Consider the following 19,624-nt stretch of genomic DNA (forward strand, 5'->3'; position numbering starts at 1 on the left):
GGATGTTAGAGACCTTGCGCTCCTCCACCTTTGAGAATGCCCGACAGATGCTCAATAGGGTTTAGGTCTGGAGACATGTTGGCCAGTCCATCACCTTTACACAAAGTGTAATTTCTTCAGTGTTGTCACATGAAAAGATATAGAAAAATATTTTAAAAATGTGAGGGGTGCACTCACTTTTGTGAGATACTGTAAATAAGAAATACGTCAGTAGGGGTGAAAGCCATATGTCAAAATGATCAGAGATTGACAGACATATATATTTTCTGTAAAATTTGAGCTTGGTCCCACCACATAATGCCTCTCCAGCATCCCAATTATTCCTATTTGTGATGGGAGGTCTTAATGGCCTATTGAGTTTCCCAGGACAATGCAATGATGGTGCCAAGCTTCAATTTTTATAGTAAAAGTTGAGATTTGCTTGTAAATTCAGATGCCCGTAACTCTGAATCTACTGATTGTTTTAATTTGGAGCTTTCACAGACCTTTTCTCAGTTTGACTTACCCATATTTGTGACTGGTTTACTTTAACAGAAAACCTAGATAATGTTCATATTTCACAGTGTGTGCACAGTGCAAGATTTACTTTGATATGAGACACTTACTTGAGTTCCTGGGAGTTTGCAGCCATTAGAGACTTCAGGGTTTTATCAGCCAGTGGACAGCCAGAAACACTGCAAATTACAATGATAACATCATATTAAAGTATTGTGTTCTTGTTTTAGATACTAAAGGCTCATACACACGGTCAGACATCCAACACAATTTCCCTTGGATTTTTGTCCTAATTGATTTGTCCGGTCACACCCATAGCATACACACAGTCAGACTTTTCTGCAAACTTTTCTAAAACTTTCCTAACATCACGTGTTTTTTTTTTCTCTTTTCTGCTCTTTACCGCCACCCTTTGGTTAACTTCTGCTATTGTTTGTTGCTTTTAACATTGGTTCTGAGCATGCGTATTTGCACTTTGTCCAAAAGTTGGTTGGATTGCTGTACACACGGTCAGACAAGGCACCATCGGACTTTTGTTGCCGAAAAGTTGGTCCGTTTGCAGACCCAACTTTTTGTCGGATGAAACCCAAAAAAGTTGGTCCGATGGAGCGTACACACGGTCGGACAAATTCGAAAAGTTGCAGATTTTGAAGTTGGTTGGCCAAAAGTCCGACCGTGTGTATGGGGCTTTAGTAATTTGGACTTCTTAATTTGCTTCTATTGAATGGTGTCACTATACATTTTGTTTCAGACACAAACGTGTCTATACAATTTAGAATAAGGCATAGCAAATGGATTATGTCGGACAATTATTATTATATTTTTATTTCAATAAAGTATGCAGTGATAATAATGAAGTGATGCGTTATATTTTTATTAGCTGTCTTGAATTTTGACAATATTTGTTTAGTTTGGACTTCAGCTTTAAGAAAGGTTTAATAGGCAGAGTGGACAACGTACAGGCAGTGGCAAAAGATTCCCTGGTGTGTACTTAAAGCTGGAGTTCACCCGAAAAAAAAATGTTAACAGTAGATTGAGCCTAATTACGGGAAGCAGAATCGGGTGTTTTGATTAAAATCAATGCAGTACTTACCTTTTTTGAGATAGATGTTCTTCCGGGTATGGTCTTCGGGACTGGGCGTTCCTATTTGATTGACAGCCTTCCGATGGTCGCATACAGCGCGTCACGAGTTGCCGAACGGCGCCTGCGCACCGACGTTCGGCTACTTTCAGAAACTGGTGACGCGTTGTATGCGACGGTCGGAAGGCTGTCGATCAAATAGTTCGCGCAGCCCATACCCGGAAGCGGCGGGAGAACATTTATCTCAAAAAAGGTAAGTACTGCATTGATTTTAATCAAAACACCCGATTCTGCTTCCCGTAATTAGGCCCAATCTACTGTTAAAAATGTTTTTTTTTGGGTGAACCTCCACTTTAAAGTATTACTAAACCCACAACATTAAAAGCAGTCTGTATATGCAGTAATGCATGCTTGTTATACTCACCATGGAACCTAAGGGGTTAATCCTCTGCAATGTGAAAAAAGGTTGCCTGATCCTGTCTTCTCTTAACCCTTAACCTCCCCTTCTTCCCACTGTCTCCAATTTATCTTGCATTGTTGGTTCACTTACCCTTTCCTTCGATTTCCCTTCTAAATGTTTTTTTTCTTTGTCTGAAGTTCTCACTTCCTGTTCCTCCTCAGTAAGCTTGCTACCATCATTTAGTCAGCCAGAACAACTTACTGAGGAGGGACAGGAAGTGAGAAATTCAGACAAGGAAAAAAAAGAAAAAAAAAACATTTAGAAGGGAAATCAAAGGAAAAGGTAAGTGAACCAACAATGCACTAGCTCAAAGGAACCTATTTAGAAAAAAACAAACCTTTACAACCCCTTTAACCAAGACACTGGTAGAAGTCATAAGACTACTCTAACTGCTGATGAGAAAAGGTGTTTACCAGTTTATATTTACTAAAAAAATAGCATTTTCATGTTCTGCGTACTGGGTTTAGTAACAATTTTATGTTATATTATTAGATGCATTATATAATTTTGCAGCCCTGTTTAATTGTAAATTACAAAAAGTTTATATTGTTGCAAAACAATCTAGTATATGCTGGAATTCCCCTTTAAAGAAAAAATTTAAATATAAAAAATATAGTATAAGTTCAAATTGCAGAACTGGAATTCAATGAACAGAAAATATATTGAGAAACTGAAAATCATCTGACAGGTAATCATTCCACAGTAGGCTTGCTGACAGCTAACTGCCTTTTATTGTATGCAGGAAGATCTACACAGTAAAATGTTCTTTTAAGGCAGGTCTGAACTTAACATCGCAAGATTCTTGTAAAAGTTTAATAATTTAAACCTTTTATTATGTAATGAATATGAGAGAGACAGAGAGAATTAGCAGTACTTTTCTATTCATGTTTTAGTCGTATAGTTTTTCAGCTGAAATAAAAGTAATACAAAAGCCCTGTATTTAATGGTAGCTTCCTGTGGGTTTTGTACCTGCGATGAGAAGCATAGTTTCCTGTTACATGACCACTACCATCACATCCCGGGGTTGGACAACTGTGGGAAAAAAAACACAAAAATAAACATAGAGTATTTTGCAGAGATATGGTGGATACTTGGCATTTGACATTGAAATATTTTGTTTTAACATTTCTTCTTTGTCTATGTATATTCTGATGGCTGTTTACACTGAACTGTGGATCACCCCATATTTTGAAAACATTTAATCAAAACACAGGAAAGACAGCCAATCCTGGGAGAGCTGGACGGGAGAGGAGAGGAGGAGAGGGGAGGAGGATGTGAATCGTGCACTTTACAGAAGCTGTGCATGTCTGCAAGCTAGTGCACAAGATATGTAAATAACCTGTCACTCAAGCAAGGACTTTGGTCTTTATCTGGAAGTCTGTTTTCACTGAACAATAAAAAGAGGATTGCTCAGCGCTGGATTAACTCTGTGTGGCAAGACTGGGCACAGATGATAGGAAATCTTATTCTCTACATTGTGACATCAAAAAATAAATAAAAAATTTGGGGGTTTACATCCACTTTAACAAGCGTTAGAAAACTTTCAGCATGGAGAAAGAGCTCCACAACCACAAGTATAAATGTTTCTCAGTTGTATGTTTTTACTAACCGTATATTGCCATATTATTGATGCTCTAATCACATATGTCATCTGCAAAATCTGCAAAGCATAAGTCAGCAATATATGATAAAGCTATCAAGATTCTATATGCTGCTCCTAAATGTATTTTTTAAAGTGCATTAACACAATTACCTCCATAAAACAAAATCTACCTGACCCCTATGCATAGACTAAAAGACATGCAAGTCCAGCTTTTACAGTGCTAGTTATTATTGACTTGGTAGAATTGGCAGAATTTATTTGTGGCAGTTATGCCCTGTACACAGGATCGGTTTGTTTGATGAAAACGGACCGATGGACCGTTTTCATCGGACGAACCGATCGTGTGTGGGCCCCATCAGTTTCTTTCCCATCTGTGAAAAAAAATAGAACCTGTTTTAAATTTTTCTTATGGTTAAAAACCGATAGAAAAAAACGATCGTCTGTGGGGAAATCCATCGGTCAAAAATCCACGCATGCTCAGAATCAAGTCGACGCATGCTCATCGTTGTGTTTTACGTCACCGCGTTGGACGAGATCGAATCTTTAACTGATGGTGTGTAGGCAAGACTGATGAAAGTCAATTCATCGGATATCTGATAAAAATCCATCGGTTCGTTTTCATCTGACGAACCGATCATGTGTACAGGGCATAAGGGTGAACAATTTCCTCCCCTGTGCCCCTGGTGCTTTTGCCCACTGGGGTCCTTTCTAAGGATTCCCACCATGGCTCTCACTTTCTTGGACCTCATTTAATACATGCTCCACTGCAAAGCCAGAGGAAATTATGTGATAATGCTATTAGATGAGATGCTGCAATCACTAATGTAATCTCTGTAGAGCTTCCAGTGCCTATAATTGTAATCTCAGAAGACCATTTTGGGAAAGTCTGTGTTTCAATGAGATTCCGTGCCATCCTCAAAACAAGGCAGCCTATAAATCTGGTGATTCTAGGTGCATGCTCCTTTTTGAGTCAAGATGCAGATAAAAAGCTTTTACAATGATGAGCTTAAAGGGTCACTAAAGGAAAAAAAAAATATTTTTTTGCTGAAATGACTGTTCACAGGGTATAGAGACATAATAGTTAACTGATTCCTTTTAAAAACGATTAAAAATAGATAAAAATCAATCATATAATGTACCTGTAGTTTTTTAGTTTCGTTTTTGCATTTAGTTTCAGTTTTAGCATGTTATGCTGTATTTGTGCTGGACAGTGCCATAGAGCAGTATTGGTTTGAAAACAAAACTAAAATCTCCCAGTACTGTGGTGATCAGGAAACAGACAACCAGGAAGTGTCCAAAACAGAGGAGAATTACAGCAACATCAGAGCAAAAACGAACAATGGGGACATGAAACCAGGACTGCAGTAAGGTAAAGGAAGCTATTTAGCTAAAAAAAAAAAATCCTTTAGTGACCCTTTAATCTAGTGACCATTTGGGAAAGTCTGCCACCTATTAATGACATTGTTCTATGCTTAGGTATACTCACAGAGCAGAGTGACTAGTGGCAAGCTAGTAGCCATAGTTAGAAATAGAAGAAAAGCTGGAATCTGCAAATCAATTACAGTAAAACCTTGGTTTAAGAGTAACTTGGTTTGAGAGTGTTTTGCAAGACAAGCTATTTAAAAAAAAAAAATTTGACTTTATATACAAGCGATGTCTTGATATAAGAGTAGCGTCATGTCACAACTGAGTATAACATAGAAGAGAGGCGCCTCCAACTGTAGCAATATGGTTACATTTAATGAGGGTACAACATTTAGCAACTCTCATGGTTGATGATTAAAACATGCACATCTAAGTATGCAGGCATCCGGGGTAAAGCTGTCCATTCTGCTCACCACCATTGATGTTGTCCCTTCCACTAGCGCTACAAGCCTTGCATTCAGATCACTCTACTGCAGGGTAGTCTTTCTGGTCATGATTGCAGACTGATAGCGGTGAGAGTCGGCGGTAAGGAGGACGGTCTATGTGGATCGCTTTACCCCAGATGCCTCCATACTTAGATGTGCCTATTTTAATCATCAACCATGTGAGTTGCTAAATGCTGTGCCTTCATTAAATGTAACCATATTGCTACACTTAGAGGCCCCTCTCTTCTCTTTTAAACTCTCTAGCTCCTGCTGGATTTTTCTTCTAATCCACTTGGGGAGGCTTCCATTTGTGGACATTTTATGGTTACACAACTTATCACATTGCTATAATCTTTTTATATGGACTATAAACTGAAGGACTTATGAATAAATGGTTGTGGAATGAATCATTTGAGTTTTCATTATTTCTTATGGGAAAATTCTCTTTGATATACAAGTGCTTTGGATTACAAGCATGCAACTGGAACGAATTATGCTCGTTTTACTGTATTTGCAAATTTTCTCTGTTCAGATATTTTATTAAAGTTTCAAAAGAATAGTTACAAAGGAGTAAACAGCACAGAGGTATCTACAGGCCTTTACAATCAGCATAAGTTTACATAACAGTGGGTTAACAGGGAAAGCAACAGTTTAGGTAATAAGATGCAGCCTAAGAGTACTCAGGTGGGAGACCAGACATTAAAGATAGAGATTGTGGAATTCTTCACTAATAAGGTGAGTGTGCGGTCAGGTGGGAAGATTGCAGGTAAATGGCAATCGGGGATCAATTAGGTCAAAAAGCTTAAAAGAAGGCTTGGGGTATAATTGTGCCATAAAACTATACATAACAGAAATCAAATCCCTAGGGGAGACTAGGACATCCGTGGTAGTTTTGGGAGCAATAAAGTGTCATTGAACCCTGGAGGCAAATAAACCCAGGGTTTCCAGAGTGGCAACTTTAGCCAACGGAACTGCTTCAATTTTGGCGTAAGCCATTGCTTGGGTAATTCTGTGTTTCGTTGCGAGCACACAGAGAGAGGGAGATTTCCAAGCTTTAGATTTGCAATTTGCTAATTTTTTTACCATCTGCAACACAAGATTTTCTCACTGGGAAGAACAAGTATTGGAACATGAAAATGAGTTGCTTTATGAATTTCAATGGGATAATTAATGAGCAAAGAGAACTTTGTAGTAAGCATCAGTTCTTTGCTGCATATAGTGGTCAAACTGATAAAAGCTGATTTCTTCTTGTTTGCTACAAGTGTCACAGCTCTCTCTTTCCCATTAAAAAAAAAGCCAATAAATGTTTTTATACATCATACTGCACATTGTTTTTAGAAAATGTAAATTATAACAATAGCAATACGACATTTAAAATCAAGCCTCATTTTATATAAAGTACAGTGGAATTTTAGGATAGGCCTTAAAAGTTTGACATTTAGTAGCTGATTCATTCAAACTAGAGAAAGCCTTATGCGTTCACATTCATTTCTCAGTTTTCAGCCACTTAGATTTTACTGTCCTTTTCCAAATACACACAGTATATTCTGTTCTGTGTTTAGAAATGTGCAAGACATTATATTAAACCCACAATGTAAATGTTAATACAAGTCAGGTATAAAGTCTGAAATTAAAAGAAAGGTATTGTAAATTACAGTACTGCATATATTTGTGTTATTTGTTTCTTTAGAAGTGGATAATCCTGATAGTATTTCCATATACTTGTGAAATTAGCTGGAATAAAATATTGTATATGTAGTCATTTCAGAAAGAATGCAGTACTTCTGCATATCCACAAGATGGCAATAAATTGCAGGCATTTTCTAAAGAATGCATGGTCTTCATGTTTAACTGAATATACATTTTTATAAAAATGAATAAAAGTTAGATTTTAATAAATTCATGATGAAAACATAAAACTGTATGCAGAAATGCACAATTGTGATTTTAGGTATATCTTTTAGCTTTGTGTGCTTCTTTCTGGAAGAAAGCTTATTCAGAAGTTGCTGGTCCTAGAAAAAAGCTCTAGTCCTAGAAACTCTGTAATGTTGCTATCACATCTTGCGTAATAGAGTGGCTCTAAATTTAATTTACTTTCTACAGCTAATGCTAACCATAAACTAGAAATAGACATTGTGGAAGACCTACAGACTCTCAGAAGCTTGACTTTAGTAAAAAGTACTTCATCTGCTGTCACATCACCCTCTTGTACACACTCAATGGCAGGAACACTTTATGTGAAAGAAAAAGAGCTAAGCTTTTCATCCCTTTCATAAAAGGTCCATTCCACCTCTACAGATTGTTCAGAATGTAAAGACATGAACCAATGTGGGCCCATTTTATATCATTTCCATCCTGATCTTAAATTTTATTTCTACCCCGCTCTCTGTGGCTCAGATTCACAAAGGAGATAAGACGGAGTATCTCAGATACTCCGTCGTATCTCTCAGAGTATCTATGCGGCTGATTCATAGAATCAATTACGCATAGATAGCCCTTAGATCCGACAGGTGTAATTGTTTTACACTGTCGGATCTTAGGATGCAGTACCGCGGCCGCCGCAGGGGGGGAGTTTGCGTCGTAAACCAGCGTCGGGTATGCAAATTAGGAGTTACGGCGATCCACGACGGATTTTCGCGTTCGCTACGTCGCCGCTAGTCTAGTTTCCCGTCGCAAAGTTAGTCGTCATTTTGGGTGCCTTAACTTTACACAGCACACGTATGTGCTGTATAAAGTATGGCCGTCGTTCCCGCGTCGAAATGTAAAAATTAACGTCGTTTGCGTAAGCCGTCCGGGAATACAGAATTACGCTACGCGCGTCGCCGTTCGAAAAAATTACGTCACGTCGCGCAAAGCACGGCAGGTAATTCAAAAGGGAGCATGCGAAGTAGGTCCGGCGCCGGAGGGGGCCTAATTTAAATGGCACACGCCCCTTTGAATTACACGGGCTTACGCCGGAGGCCGCCGGCGTAGTTTTCATCGCAAGTGCTTTGTGAATCAGGCACTTGCGATGAAAACTTGCGGCAGTGTAACGTATCTACGATACGTTACGCTGCCGCACTTCTACCTGAATCTGGCCCTGTGTTCTTAAAGTGTATCTATAGCCAGAATGTTTACTAGGGAAAACCCCTGCCAGGTTTTTTTTGCTGTCTTCGTCCCCACAAGGCAGAATATTTCTGTCTATTTACCATCACCAAGACAGAAAGTGATAAGAAGGCTAACATTTATTATAGGCACAGGAGTTGTAGAGAAAACTCACAATGAGGACACCTACTTCGCTTTTTGCCTGAAGTTTCACTTTCAATTTTAAAATTGCCCATTAATAATAATGCTTGCAGGCCCATTTACACTGCATATGTTTGAATTACCATGTGCTACTGCTGTGTGCTGCAAAGCATTTTACAATATTGTAGGCAACTCAGCACAATTTACTTGCGTTATGAGACATCTGTGTGTTGTGGTGCACTGCATATTTATTTTATCAATGCATTAAGATGTGCTGTCAGACCATTCAGAAAATGGCACTAAAGTATGGCTGTCACAAACTGCGAGCAGGCAGGCTCTTTATTGCAGGAATGACATGCAATGTCTATTCTGCAATAAAATACACCTACCTGCCTGCTTGCAAAGTTCTCTAGCATATAAACTGCACATTTACAGCTTGCATTGCTGGCATGGTTCCCGTGTGTAGGGATGACTGACACCTGCACATGCGCAGGAGTGACATCACCCAGCACTGGCTAGCAAAGACGGCCAAAGACCAGCACATAGAAGAAGATGTTGGCTCTAGTGAGGGATGTGGACCATTGAAAAAAAAGTACTTTTAGTTCCGTTTTAACCTCTGACTAACTGCTACAAACAAACAAACAAGCAAAATCTTTTTTTTTTCTTTAACCAATGTAAGTATTTACCAAACATAATGTGGGTACAAAGACTGTCAGCCACCCCAAATAGGCAAAATTAACCACTTGCCCACCGCTGCATGCCAATATACGCTGGCACAATGGGAGCACTGGGCAAACGGGCGTACCTGTACCTCCCCTTTAAATCGCGGAATTGTGGGCGCGCACGCTTTCCTGGACAAAAGGCTTTAAGAAGTTTCCTATATTATCCTACAATGTCAAGAGGTGGTATGTGTTGCTATGGCCATTTGTATAGTGACCTAATTGCAATAATATAGAGTTAGGTTTAATAACAGCATATGTTTACAGAGGCCTTTCCCGCTCCATTGATATGTAAATAACTGAGACCAGAAGTTCTTTGCAGGAAGTTGGTGTATGCAGGGAATAGGTGGGGGGTGGGGTGGGGGTGGAGCTTGGAGAGCTTTTGGAAAGAAACATGTGTTTGGAGACAGATGTGTTTGGAAGGACAAAGAGGAAGAGGAAGACATGGATGCAAGGAGCTCAAGAACTTTGTGAGTTAACATATATTTTGTAAGCTATGAGTTGTGTTGTATTGTGCATCCTACAGTTGTATGTGCAGCTTTTCTGTTTAGTAAAGCATTGATACACTACAGAAGTCTAAAACTTCCTTAGTTTTACCACAAGAACTTAATGGAGTTGTAAAGGAAAACATTTTTTTTGCTGAAATGACTGTTTACAGGGTATAGAGACATAATAGTTAACTGATTCCTTTTTAAATTGATTAAAAATAGATACAAATCAATCATATAATGTACCTCTAGTTTCGTTTTTGCATGTTATCCTGCCTCTGTGCATGTACAGAGCCATAGAGCAGTGATGGTTTTGGAAAATGAAACTAGAATCTCCCAGTACTGTGGTCATCAGGAAACAGACAACCAGGAAGTGTCCAGAACAGAGAAGAATTACAGCAACATCAGAGCAAAAACGAACAATGAGGACATGAAACCAGGACTGCAGTAAGGTAAAGGAAGCTATTTAACTAAAAAAAAATAATTCCTTTAGTGACCCATTAATAGAGAGACGTAAAGCATTACACCCACCTGGGTTGTATTGCAATAAATATTCAAAAATACATCCCTATACTGAGCCTGCATTTTTGTGTGCTCTGGAACTGGTACATGGGTTGAAAGCCTCTTAATAGGTAAGGGAAGACCCAGTTTGTTTCCAGCAGGCCCACTGTGGGCAAGAGCTACACATATAATAAGAGGCTTATTCACTAAGACAGTAAGAAAAATCTCCTGCAACCCGTGGTTGCAGGAAAGAAATTTGCACCGTGTTAGCTAGGATTGGATTTTTTACTTGCTTGTCTTTTATTTAAAGACTAAGTTAGTTTTAAAAAAGCAGCACAAGTAGCATTATTTACTTTTAAAGTGGTGATGTCCCTAATCTAGTTCCCCCATGCCCACGCACTGTAATCATTTGTTAACAGGATTAATAGAGCTGATTAAGATTAAGAGTGCCGAATATGCCCACCGATTTCTCCCATCTCCTCCATTCATAGAAGCTATGCTAAAGCTTCTATGAATATAATACGATCTACAATTACTGAAGGATTACAGCAGCAGAAATTAAGGTGGGCATGGGGGAAAGAAGATTTCAAGAAATGCAGGAGCCAGCACCACAAGGGAAATGTGGATTTGTTAGTAAGTAATATTCCCTGTGCTGATTTTTCGTTTTGTTTACTAAACCTAAAAAGACATGTCAATCCAAAACTAACCTATCCATTGGGTAACAATGCTGTTGTGCGATTTCAGTGCAGAATGAACAGTGTTGGCAAACTTTTACAGGGAATGAGAAATAGCAAGATCAACAGGTAATAATGTTGTTGTTTTTTCCCATAGTTAAGCTCTCAGGCCGTGTACACACGATCGGTCCATCCGATGAGAGTGGTCCGAAGGACCGTTGTCATCGGTTAACCGATGAAGCTGACTGATGGTCTGATGTGTCTATACACCATCAGTTAAAAAAACGATTGTGTCAGAACGCGGTGATGTAAAACACAACGACGTGCTGAAAAAAATGAAGTTCAATGCTTCCAAGCATGCGTCGACTTGATTCTGAGCGTGTGCAGGTTTTTAACCAATGCTTTTGCATACTAACGATCGGTTTTGACCTATCGGTTATCAGTCCATCGGTTAAATTTTAAAGCAAGTTCTCATTTTTTTGACCGAAGGTTAACTGACGGATGGGGCCCATACACGATCGGTTTGGACCGATGAGAAGGTTCTTCAGTCCGTTTTCATCGATCGTGTGTACGCGGCCTCAGGCTTTATTTGCAAACATTCTGTCACAGATTTTTTTTTGAAATGTAACAAACATACGTGATGAGCTCCTTCTTCATATCCCTTGCATGAAACTTTGCTTTAGGGCCGGTCATTGTAGCATCTCCAGAGTATTTTGTTTCATCTGTGTTTTCCGAACAGCTTCCAGGATCAAGCTGGAACAATAATGTAGAAATATGTTTAGTTTGTATTTTATTATTGCAATTTTTTTCATATCGCCAATAATTTTACAGCTAACTAAGTGGCAGAACCTATACCTAGCTAACCTAAAATATACAGTTGATTGTGTCTTTCGTATTGACAATGAATCAACAACACATTAGGCCACTTCGCCCATAAATTTTCCATGAATGGCTTTCTTGTATCCTGTTCCACTTTGGGAGTGTATGCCCTTTTTTCATCCAACAAATATACTTCATATTTAGCTAACATATCACCTTAACCCCTTTCTGCCAAGAGAACGTGTTTCTGTATCTGTGGGACCGCATATATGCGCTGCAATGTTTGTGCTGGGAGCACTCTGCACAGCGCACTCCAAACACAAATACCAAGCTTTCAGTCACAGCTCTAGATGTCATACTAACGATCAGGAACGGAGAGGCCCAGTTCCCAATCACCTGATTGCTGTGAGTTTCTGAATGGCTATCATAGTGATCTGTCACTATACAGCCCAGTCCTGTGTTGTTTTCTCCTCATGAAGGGAGAAAAAGATATATTGGGGTCGATTCACTAATTTACCACAAGCGATAAAGGTATCAGGTTACTCATTTTCATAAATTATTGCATGCAGTAAACTAAGTCCAAGTCACAAAGAAAAAGTAATGATTATGCTGTATTTACCGGGAAAAAAAATGCTGTATGCAGTATTTACCCCAAAAATAAATAAATGTGACGGTAAATACCGCATAAAAAGCTCTTAAGTCCAATTAAAAAACGATCAGAGTATTAATGTGATAATTACCACCCAGGTTTATTTGGCGGTATCACATGCAGTATTTGTCAAAAAAAAACCTGGGTTTCCCAGGCTGTTTTTTAACAAATAGCTAGTTGCTAATCAGCGGGCCAGGAAGCCGGCCGCCGCGTCCTTAGCAACCAATGACTTTTCAGCTGTGAGCTGGCTTCCCTGCTCACATCTGATTGTAAAAAAAAAGCAGACAATTAAAAAGTATGAAAAGAAAAAACGTTAAGGGGTCCTCCCAGTCCATAATGGCTCTTTGGGTCTGGTATGGATTTTAAGGGGAAGTGAGTGCACCCCCTCCCGAACCATACCAGGCCACATGCCCTCAACATAGGGGAAAGGGCCACAACTGTTGCCGATTGTTGTGGGGGTCCCCAAACTTTTACTTAACACGCAGTAACATGAGATTAGCAAAAGCAGCCCCAAGGGTTGTGCAAGTGGAATCGAACTTCCCCTGCCGTCATACGTGTTGAACGTCACCGCGTTTGAGAATGACGAGATTTTGTCTTGACAGTGTGTACGCAAAGAAAGCTTGTCAAGATTCTCGACAAGCCTAACAAGGAACTTGTCGAGGAAAACGATGTTTCATTTACGACGAGTTCCTCGGTCCTGTGTACGGGGCCTTAAGATAAAAAACCTTCAGTGCGCAGTAGCCTTACTCAGCCCCCCTAATACTTACACGAGCCCCATCCCAATCCACAGAGCTAGAGCCTTGACTGTCTGGCACTCTCCCTCCTGATTGGCTGAGGCACAGCAGCAGGCAACATTGGATCCCATTTCTGATAATCAAAGTCAGTAAGCCATTGAGGAGAAAGAGGGGGTGGGGCCGAGCCATGGCACCGTGTCTGAATGGCAGAGCAGCAGATCGGCTCGGGTGCCCCCAACACAAGCTGCTTGCTGTGGGGGCACCCAGCATGAAGGAGGTGCCAGGAGCGTCAGTGAAGGACCCCAGGAGGATCTGGACTGTGTTGAAAACCAGGGATCACTTGGCTTTCAGTTTTGCAGGCTCACGTGTGTGGCCAATCAGACAATGAGGGTATTGACAACCATAGAATTTTAATCAAGCAGGGTGGACAGATGCATAAGAATGTACCCCCTATGAGTTACAATGCAAACTTCTAATGTTGATTTGAATGTACTTGCACATGCTCCATGTGATTATGATTTCTTCGTCAAGGATTATGTTTGCTCACCAGTGGAATGGGTGAGTTGGAAACATTCTAGATGCCTGATTCAAAACAAAAGATAACGTTCCTACTAGTACTGGAACAAGTATGTACAAATCGAACTGCATTTGGTAAAATTTCATAGCTGCCTTTCACACGTACCCTGCTAACAGGACATCTAACCATTTTAGTGAAGTGTAAATCTAAAATATGCAAATGCAATAATGGTTTTATTTACTGTGAGCTCATAGCACCAAGAGGAATTATGCAGAGCATTATCCAATATTTTTTCTCATATTCCAATTCAAATATAACAAAGGCAGGCCTTTATTGCCACGCTACATAAGCTTAAAAAACAAGCCTTTATCTCTTCACTGACCTTTCTGGTTATTTATCAATAAAAAGGTAAAGTCAGCCATCTGTTGTTTTGTAGGTTGAGTGGGTGTTTTTTTAATGATTCAAAATTAAAACAAAGGTATAGTGCATAAATAACTTTTGTCCTTTAAAGTTAAATTCTAAGCAAATGTTACTTTGGGGACCTAATTGCTGTGTACTTTTATCATGGTGTTAATGAGTAACTAAGTCTTAAATGTTATATTTGCTGGATAAAGGCCTCTTATAACTCTCATGAAAGTCCTGAGTATCCACAGCTGTAGAGGAAGTACAAGTCTTAGCATGCTGGGACCACGTCTGTGGAAATACCTTAAATTCATCACAGTCTGCCCTGGAAGCCTAAGTTCGCCTAAAACAAAAAAATAAAAAATTAACACAAGGGACATTACTTAGCTTGTGTGAGATGTGCATAGGATGTGCATAGGTGCAGAAACTCAACTAACACCCCCCACCAAACAGCAATAAATGGTGGGTGTGGAGTGCGGTTTCAGAGGTGCCCTATGCACAGAATGCAGAGATCAGGGGTGTGTTACATACAGAGCTATGCACTGAGTACAGAGAGCAGGGTTGAGGAGTGTGCTACATACTGAGTGCAGTGTTTGGGGTGTGCTATGCACAGTGTGCAGCGTTCAGCTCTCTTTCACAGGCTGTCCACATCTCACTTACACCCCTCCTTGGCTCTGACCTCTGCACCACTCCCCCCATCCCCGACCTCTGCAGTCCTCTCCCTCCACAGCCCTCATATGCTCCCTTCAAAAGCTTCCTTGCATCTCACCTACCTTTCCCGACTCTAGTACTGTCAGTGTTGGTGACTCCAGCACTCTCTCTCACTTTCAGGGAGATCATTGGTCACCACCACATCCACCTCCCACATGCCACATCCCACACTGCATCTGTAGTTCCCTAGTCCCCAGCATGAGTGCAGGGCAGGCAGTGAGAGCCACTGAGAGGAAAGCTGTCCTTGTAAACACAGAAGACTTCTGTGTTTATAAGTGGCAGTAGAAAGCAGAGGTTGAAAAGCCAAAGTTGGGGGAACAGGGGGCCAGATCCACAGAAGAATTACTCCGGCGTATCTATTGATACGCCGCGTAATTTCAAATTTCCCGCGTCGTATCTTTGTTTTGTATCTAAAAAACAAGATACGACTGCATCTGGGCTCGATCCGACAGGCGTACGTCTTAGTACGCCGTCGGATCGTAAGTGCATTTTTCCACCGGCCGCTAGGTAGCGTTTCCATCGAATTCCGTGTCGAGTATGCAAATTAGCTAGATACGGCGATCCACGAACGTACGTCCGGCCGGCGCTTTTTTTTACATCGTTTGCGTTCGGCTTTTTCTGGCATATAGTTATAGCTGCTATAATGGGGCGTACTCAATGTTAAGTATGGCCGTCGTTCCCGCATCCAATTTTGAATTTTTTACGTCATTTGCGTAAGTCGTTTGCGAATAGGGATTTGCGTAGAATGACGTCACCGTCGTAAGCATTTGCTTGTTCCGGTTTAATTTCGAGCATGCGCACTGGGATACCCCCACGGACAGCGCGGTTAAAAAAATATGTAATTTACGTCGGGTCAAGACGTATTTACATAAAACACGCCCCCATCACATATATTTGAATTCTGCGCCCTTACGCCGCCTAAGTTACGCTACACCGCGGTAACTTACGGCGGAAATCCTTTCAGGATGCAAAAAAAATGTAAGTTACGGTGGCGTAGCGTATCATAGATACGTTACGGTGGCGTAGCGTATCATAGATACGCTACGCCGGACGGAGGAATGCGCCAATCTACCTGGATCTGCCCCAGGTTTTCCGCCATGTACCAGCTGAAAAAAAGTCCTGGCTGCGAGGGCCACATAAAATGACTTGGCGGGCTGAATTCGGCACATGAGCCTTGCGTTTGGCACACATGTTTCACTGTGTGACACAACACCTAGAAATTCACAGATCACCAGACTCCATTGGACCTTTGCCTTCTTTTTATTGAAACACCATACCATTCCTAGCTCAGCATACCAACGCTTGATTGTGAAACTTCTATTCAGTGCAGCGCAGAGCTGTATTTTGGATGTTTGGAAACAATGACAGATGCCCTCCATTGCCGATTTCAATGACATCAGAACAGAGGATTCAATTGCAACAAAAAAAGGTACTTGCAAACATTTTAAAAAAAAATGTTTACTTGCATGAATCCTCCTTTACTCCTGAGCATAAACATTTGATGAGAGAGTCTTAAAGTATTTTGGCTGAGGCATGGGCTGGTCTCTTGGACCTGGTAGAGGGAGATGCGAATACTTCCCTTACCTTCCTTTTGTTCCTTTGTGGTCCCCTTCCAGTGTTTGTCCACCTCTTGGTTTTCCCTTACTCCTTCCTACCCTACCCCCTTATAAAATGCACACTATTGCTTTTGGGCTTTATTACAGGTAAAAACAACAACTGACATACACATGTGGTATCATTGCGATCGTCAGGAGCAAGATGATTTATTTTGGGTTGTTCTTTGGTGGTAGGTTATGGTAGTAATAGGAAATATACAGCTAAATTTCAATTCTTTTTTTACTATTTCGGGCCAGTTTTCTTTTGATAAAAAGGAAAATTAGGAGATATCAATTACTATTTACTACCAAATAAAAGCCCAATTTGTCCTGAAAAAACAAGGTACAATCCACCTGGATGCACAAAGTAGTTGGTAGTTGTGATGATATGTACGGTTTTAGTAAAACATGTAAAAATTGCACAGTTTGCATAGGCATTAAGGTTTAGGCGTGACGAGGTTAATGGCTTGGTAGCCAGTTTGCTGAAACAAGCTCTCTTGTAGAGCTATGTGCACCAATAACACCCCTCTCCTTCTAGCGGCTCTGGTACCTCTTTCCAACCTCTGGTCATTGCAGGACACAATAGTGAAAAATAAGCCAGAAAAAGGAACGAAAGCAGTCATCATGAGGCATGCTATTTGAAACCCCAAAACTGTGGGATAATATCAATGCACAGAGCTCTGCAAGAGGCCAAAGATTCAGCAAACTACCCACCAGAAAGGTAGATTAAAGCATAGCACTTTCAGAGTATTGGTATATTTTTACTTTTACCTGCAACAGGGTCACTTTGACTTTTTTTTATCCCTTGTTGCATTTAAATAATGATGATCTCCTGCAGCCACATCCTGCTTACATGCTTACACTACAGTGATGGCAGCCTGACATTTTTAGGACAGGTTTCCTGATAGTCAGGCATGGACTGGCCTTTGGGACTCCCGGGAGTTTCCCGGTGGGCCGATGGCTCAGTGGGCCAGGCAGGTGCAGTCCTGGAGCCATTCCTCTCTGACAGTGAGTGATCTTGATTTCACTCCTGTCTGGAGAAGCAGCAGCCGTCACTTGCTGGAGTGAGTATTAGCCTTTCTGCTCCCTATAGGGGGAGATAGACAGTCGGCAGACTTTCCTTCCTCTCTCCCCTTATCACTTATCACATTACTGGAGAGAGGAACGATGCTGCCTTTCTGGAGAGCTGTGAGTGAGTACATGTGGGAGGGGAAGGAGAGGGCGGACACTCTGATTCAAGGGGGGACACACTGATGGGGGACACTTTGATGGGGGACACTCTGGTGCAATAGGGGACACTGATGAGGGACACTCTGATCCAGTGGGGACACTCTAAAGCAAGGGGGAAACTCTGATGGGGGACACTCTGATGCAAGGGGGAAACTCTGATGTAAGGGAGACTCTCTGATGCAAGGGTGGACACTGAAGGGGAATACTCTGATGCAAAGAGAACTCGATGGAAGGGGGATCTCTGATGCAAGGGGGGACACTCTGATGCAAGGGGGACTCTGATGGGGGACACTCTGATGCAAGGGAGATTCTGATGGGGACACTCTGATACAAGGGGGGCTCTGATGGTGGACACTCTGATGGGGGACACTCTGATACAAGGGGTACTCTGATGCAAGGGGGACTCTCTGATGCAAGGGGGGCTCTGATGGGGGGACACTGATGTAAGGTGGACACGGATGCAAGGGGGACTCTGATGGGGGACACGGATGCAAGAGGACTCTGATGGGGGACACTCTGATGCAAGGAGGACACTCAAAATTACCCATTGGTAATTAAATTATTCCAAAAACAGCTGCCCTCCAGTAATATTTAAAAAAAAGTGGGTAACGTTGCTGTTTCCATAATGACTTTTTGGCAGCCATTATGGTATGCAAAATTAACAGAATACGTTAATCCAACATTTCAAAATCTTGATATGCACCTGCTGTAACATGTACTTGAATGAACAACTATCCTGTTCCCTCTGCATTGCTTCCTTTGTATGAAATCCCTGGTGCTCCTGCCAGTGCCCCTGCTTTACTATTAAAACTGACCACACTAAGCCTAACAGCACATAGTGGTCAGTTTTCTAACTGTGCTGGGAACTGTGCCTGCTCTTCTCAAAAGATCAGACAAGTGTTGATACTCCCCTTGCACATGATAGACAGGGGGATGTAGTGGCGCTTGCAAATACTAAAAACCGACAATAATTTAAAACAATAAAATATTCTAAACAATGATTCCTAAAGTATGAGAGTGAGTCCGTCCTCTACTGGGGTAAAAATGTGTAACACTCGAGGTCTATGCCCAAAGAATACCATCCAACATCAATAATTAGATGTGGAAGGAACTGCGAGTGAATAAATAATGAAATCCAATGGATAAAAGTGCCTGACTGGCCGCACAGTGTACATGGGATAATAATCCTTTTTTTAAAAATATGTGTCATAAATCCTTAAAGTGCTTGATGAAAAACAAGTGCAAAGTGCTAATAATTAAAACAATAATAGCAGTGAATGAAAGCTCCAGCTCTCCTGGAAAGTAGTGGTTAATTACTAATTAGCAAACACATGCAGGAAAAAGCAACAACTGAAAAGAAGTCCAAAAATGCAAGTGTCCTAAAAACCTAAACGGTTCAATCATAAAACTGTTGTTTTTCTGTGCAATGAAAAAGATATAATAATATAATAATAAAATAAAAAATAAAATAAAAAAATAAAAAAATCATAAATAATAGTCCAAAAACAGATAGTACAATATCACTGCAGGATTAGTGATAGTGAATAAAACTATATCCAGTGCACAATCAAGTGATAATGAAATATTAAAAATAAAGTCCAAAGTGCAAAGTGCATCTGTGCTCCATTCAACAATTCAGATGATCAGTGGTTAATTCAGTAAAGACTTGTTACATTGTGCTCATTCAATGAAGACTTGTTACATTGTGCTCATATGTCTGTGAATCAAACCAGCCCGATTTTCCTCAGTGTGGGGATTATTTTTACCAGCCTCTTACCTTCTTGAGGCTTTTACCAAGCCTGTAACAGGAGCTGCTCTGCAGTCACATAAATACAATCCAGGATCCAAAGACGGCTCACACTCCTCCCCAT

General features: G+C 40.7%; 1 protein-coding gene across 6 annotated transcripts in view; it reads right to left on the bottom strand.

Annotated features, from left to right (window-relative positions):
* ST18 (ST18 C2H2C-type zinc finger transcription factor) overlaps window positions 1–19,624 on the bottom strand; it is a 154,779-nt gene that overhangs the window by 30,724 nt on the left and 104,431 nt on the right. For all 6 annotated transcript variants that reach the window (XR_005749501.1, XM_040354187.1, XM_040354186.1 and 3 more), the window contains exons 11-13: window positions 11,734–11,849; window positions 3,006–3,068; window positions 606–674 (exon numbers count right to left, since the gene is read on the bottom strand). Coding sequence is in view for 5 of the 6 variants with exons in the window: in XM_040354187.1 (XP_040210121.1) it covers window positions 606–674; window positions 3,006–3,068; window positions 11,734–11,849 (248 nt within the window). In the remaining variant the exon portion in view is untranslated. The remainder of the gene's footprint in view (window positions 1–605; window positions 675–3,005; window positions 3,069–11,733; window positions 11,850–19,624) is intronic.

This window comes from Rana temporaria, chromosome 5, assembly GCF_905171775.1.
Source record: "Rana temporaria chromosome 5, aRanTem1.1, whole genome shotgun sequence".
NCBI lineage: Eukaryota > Metazoa > Chordata > Amphibia > Anura > Ranidae > Rana > Rana temporaria.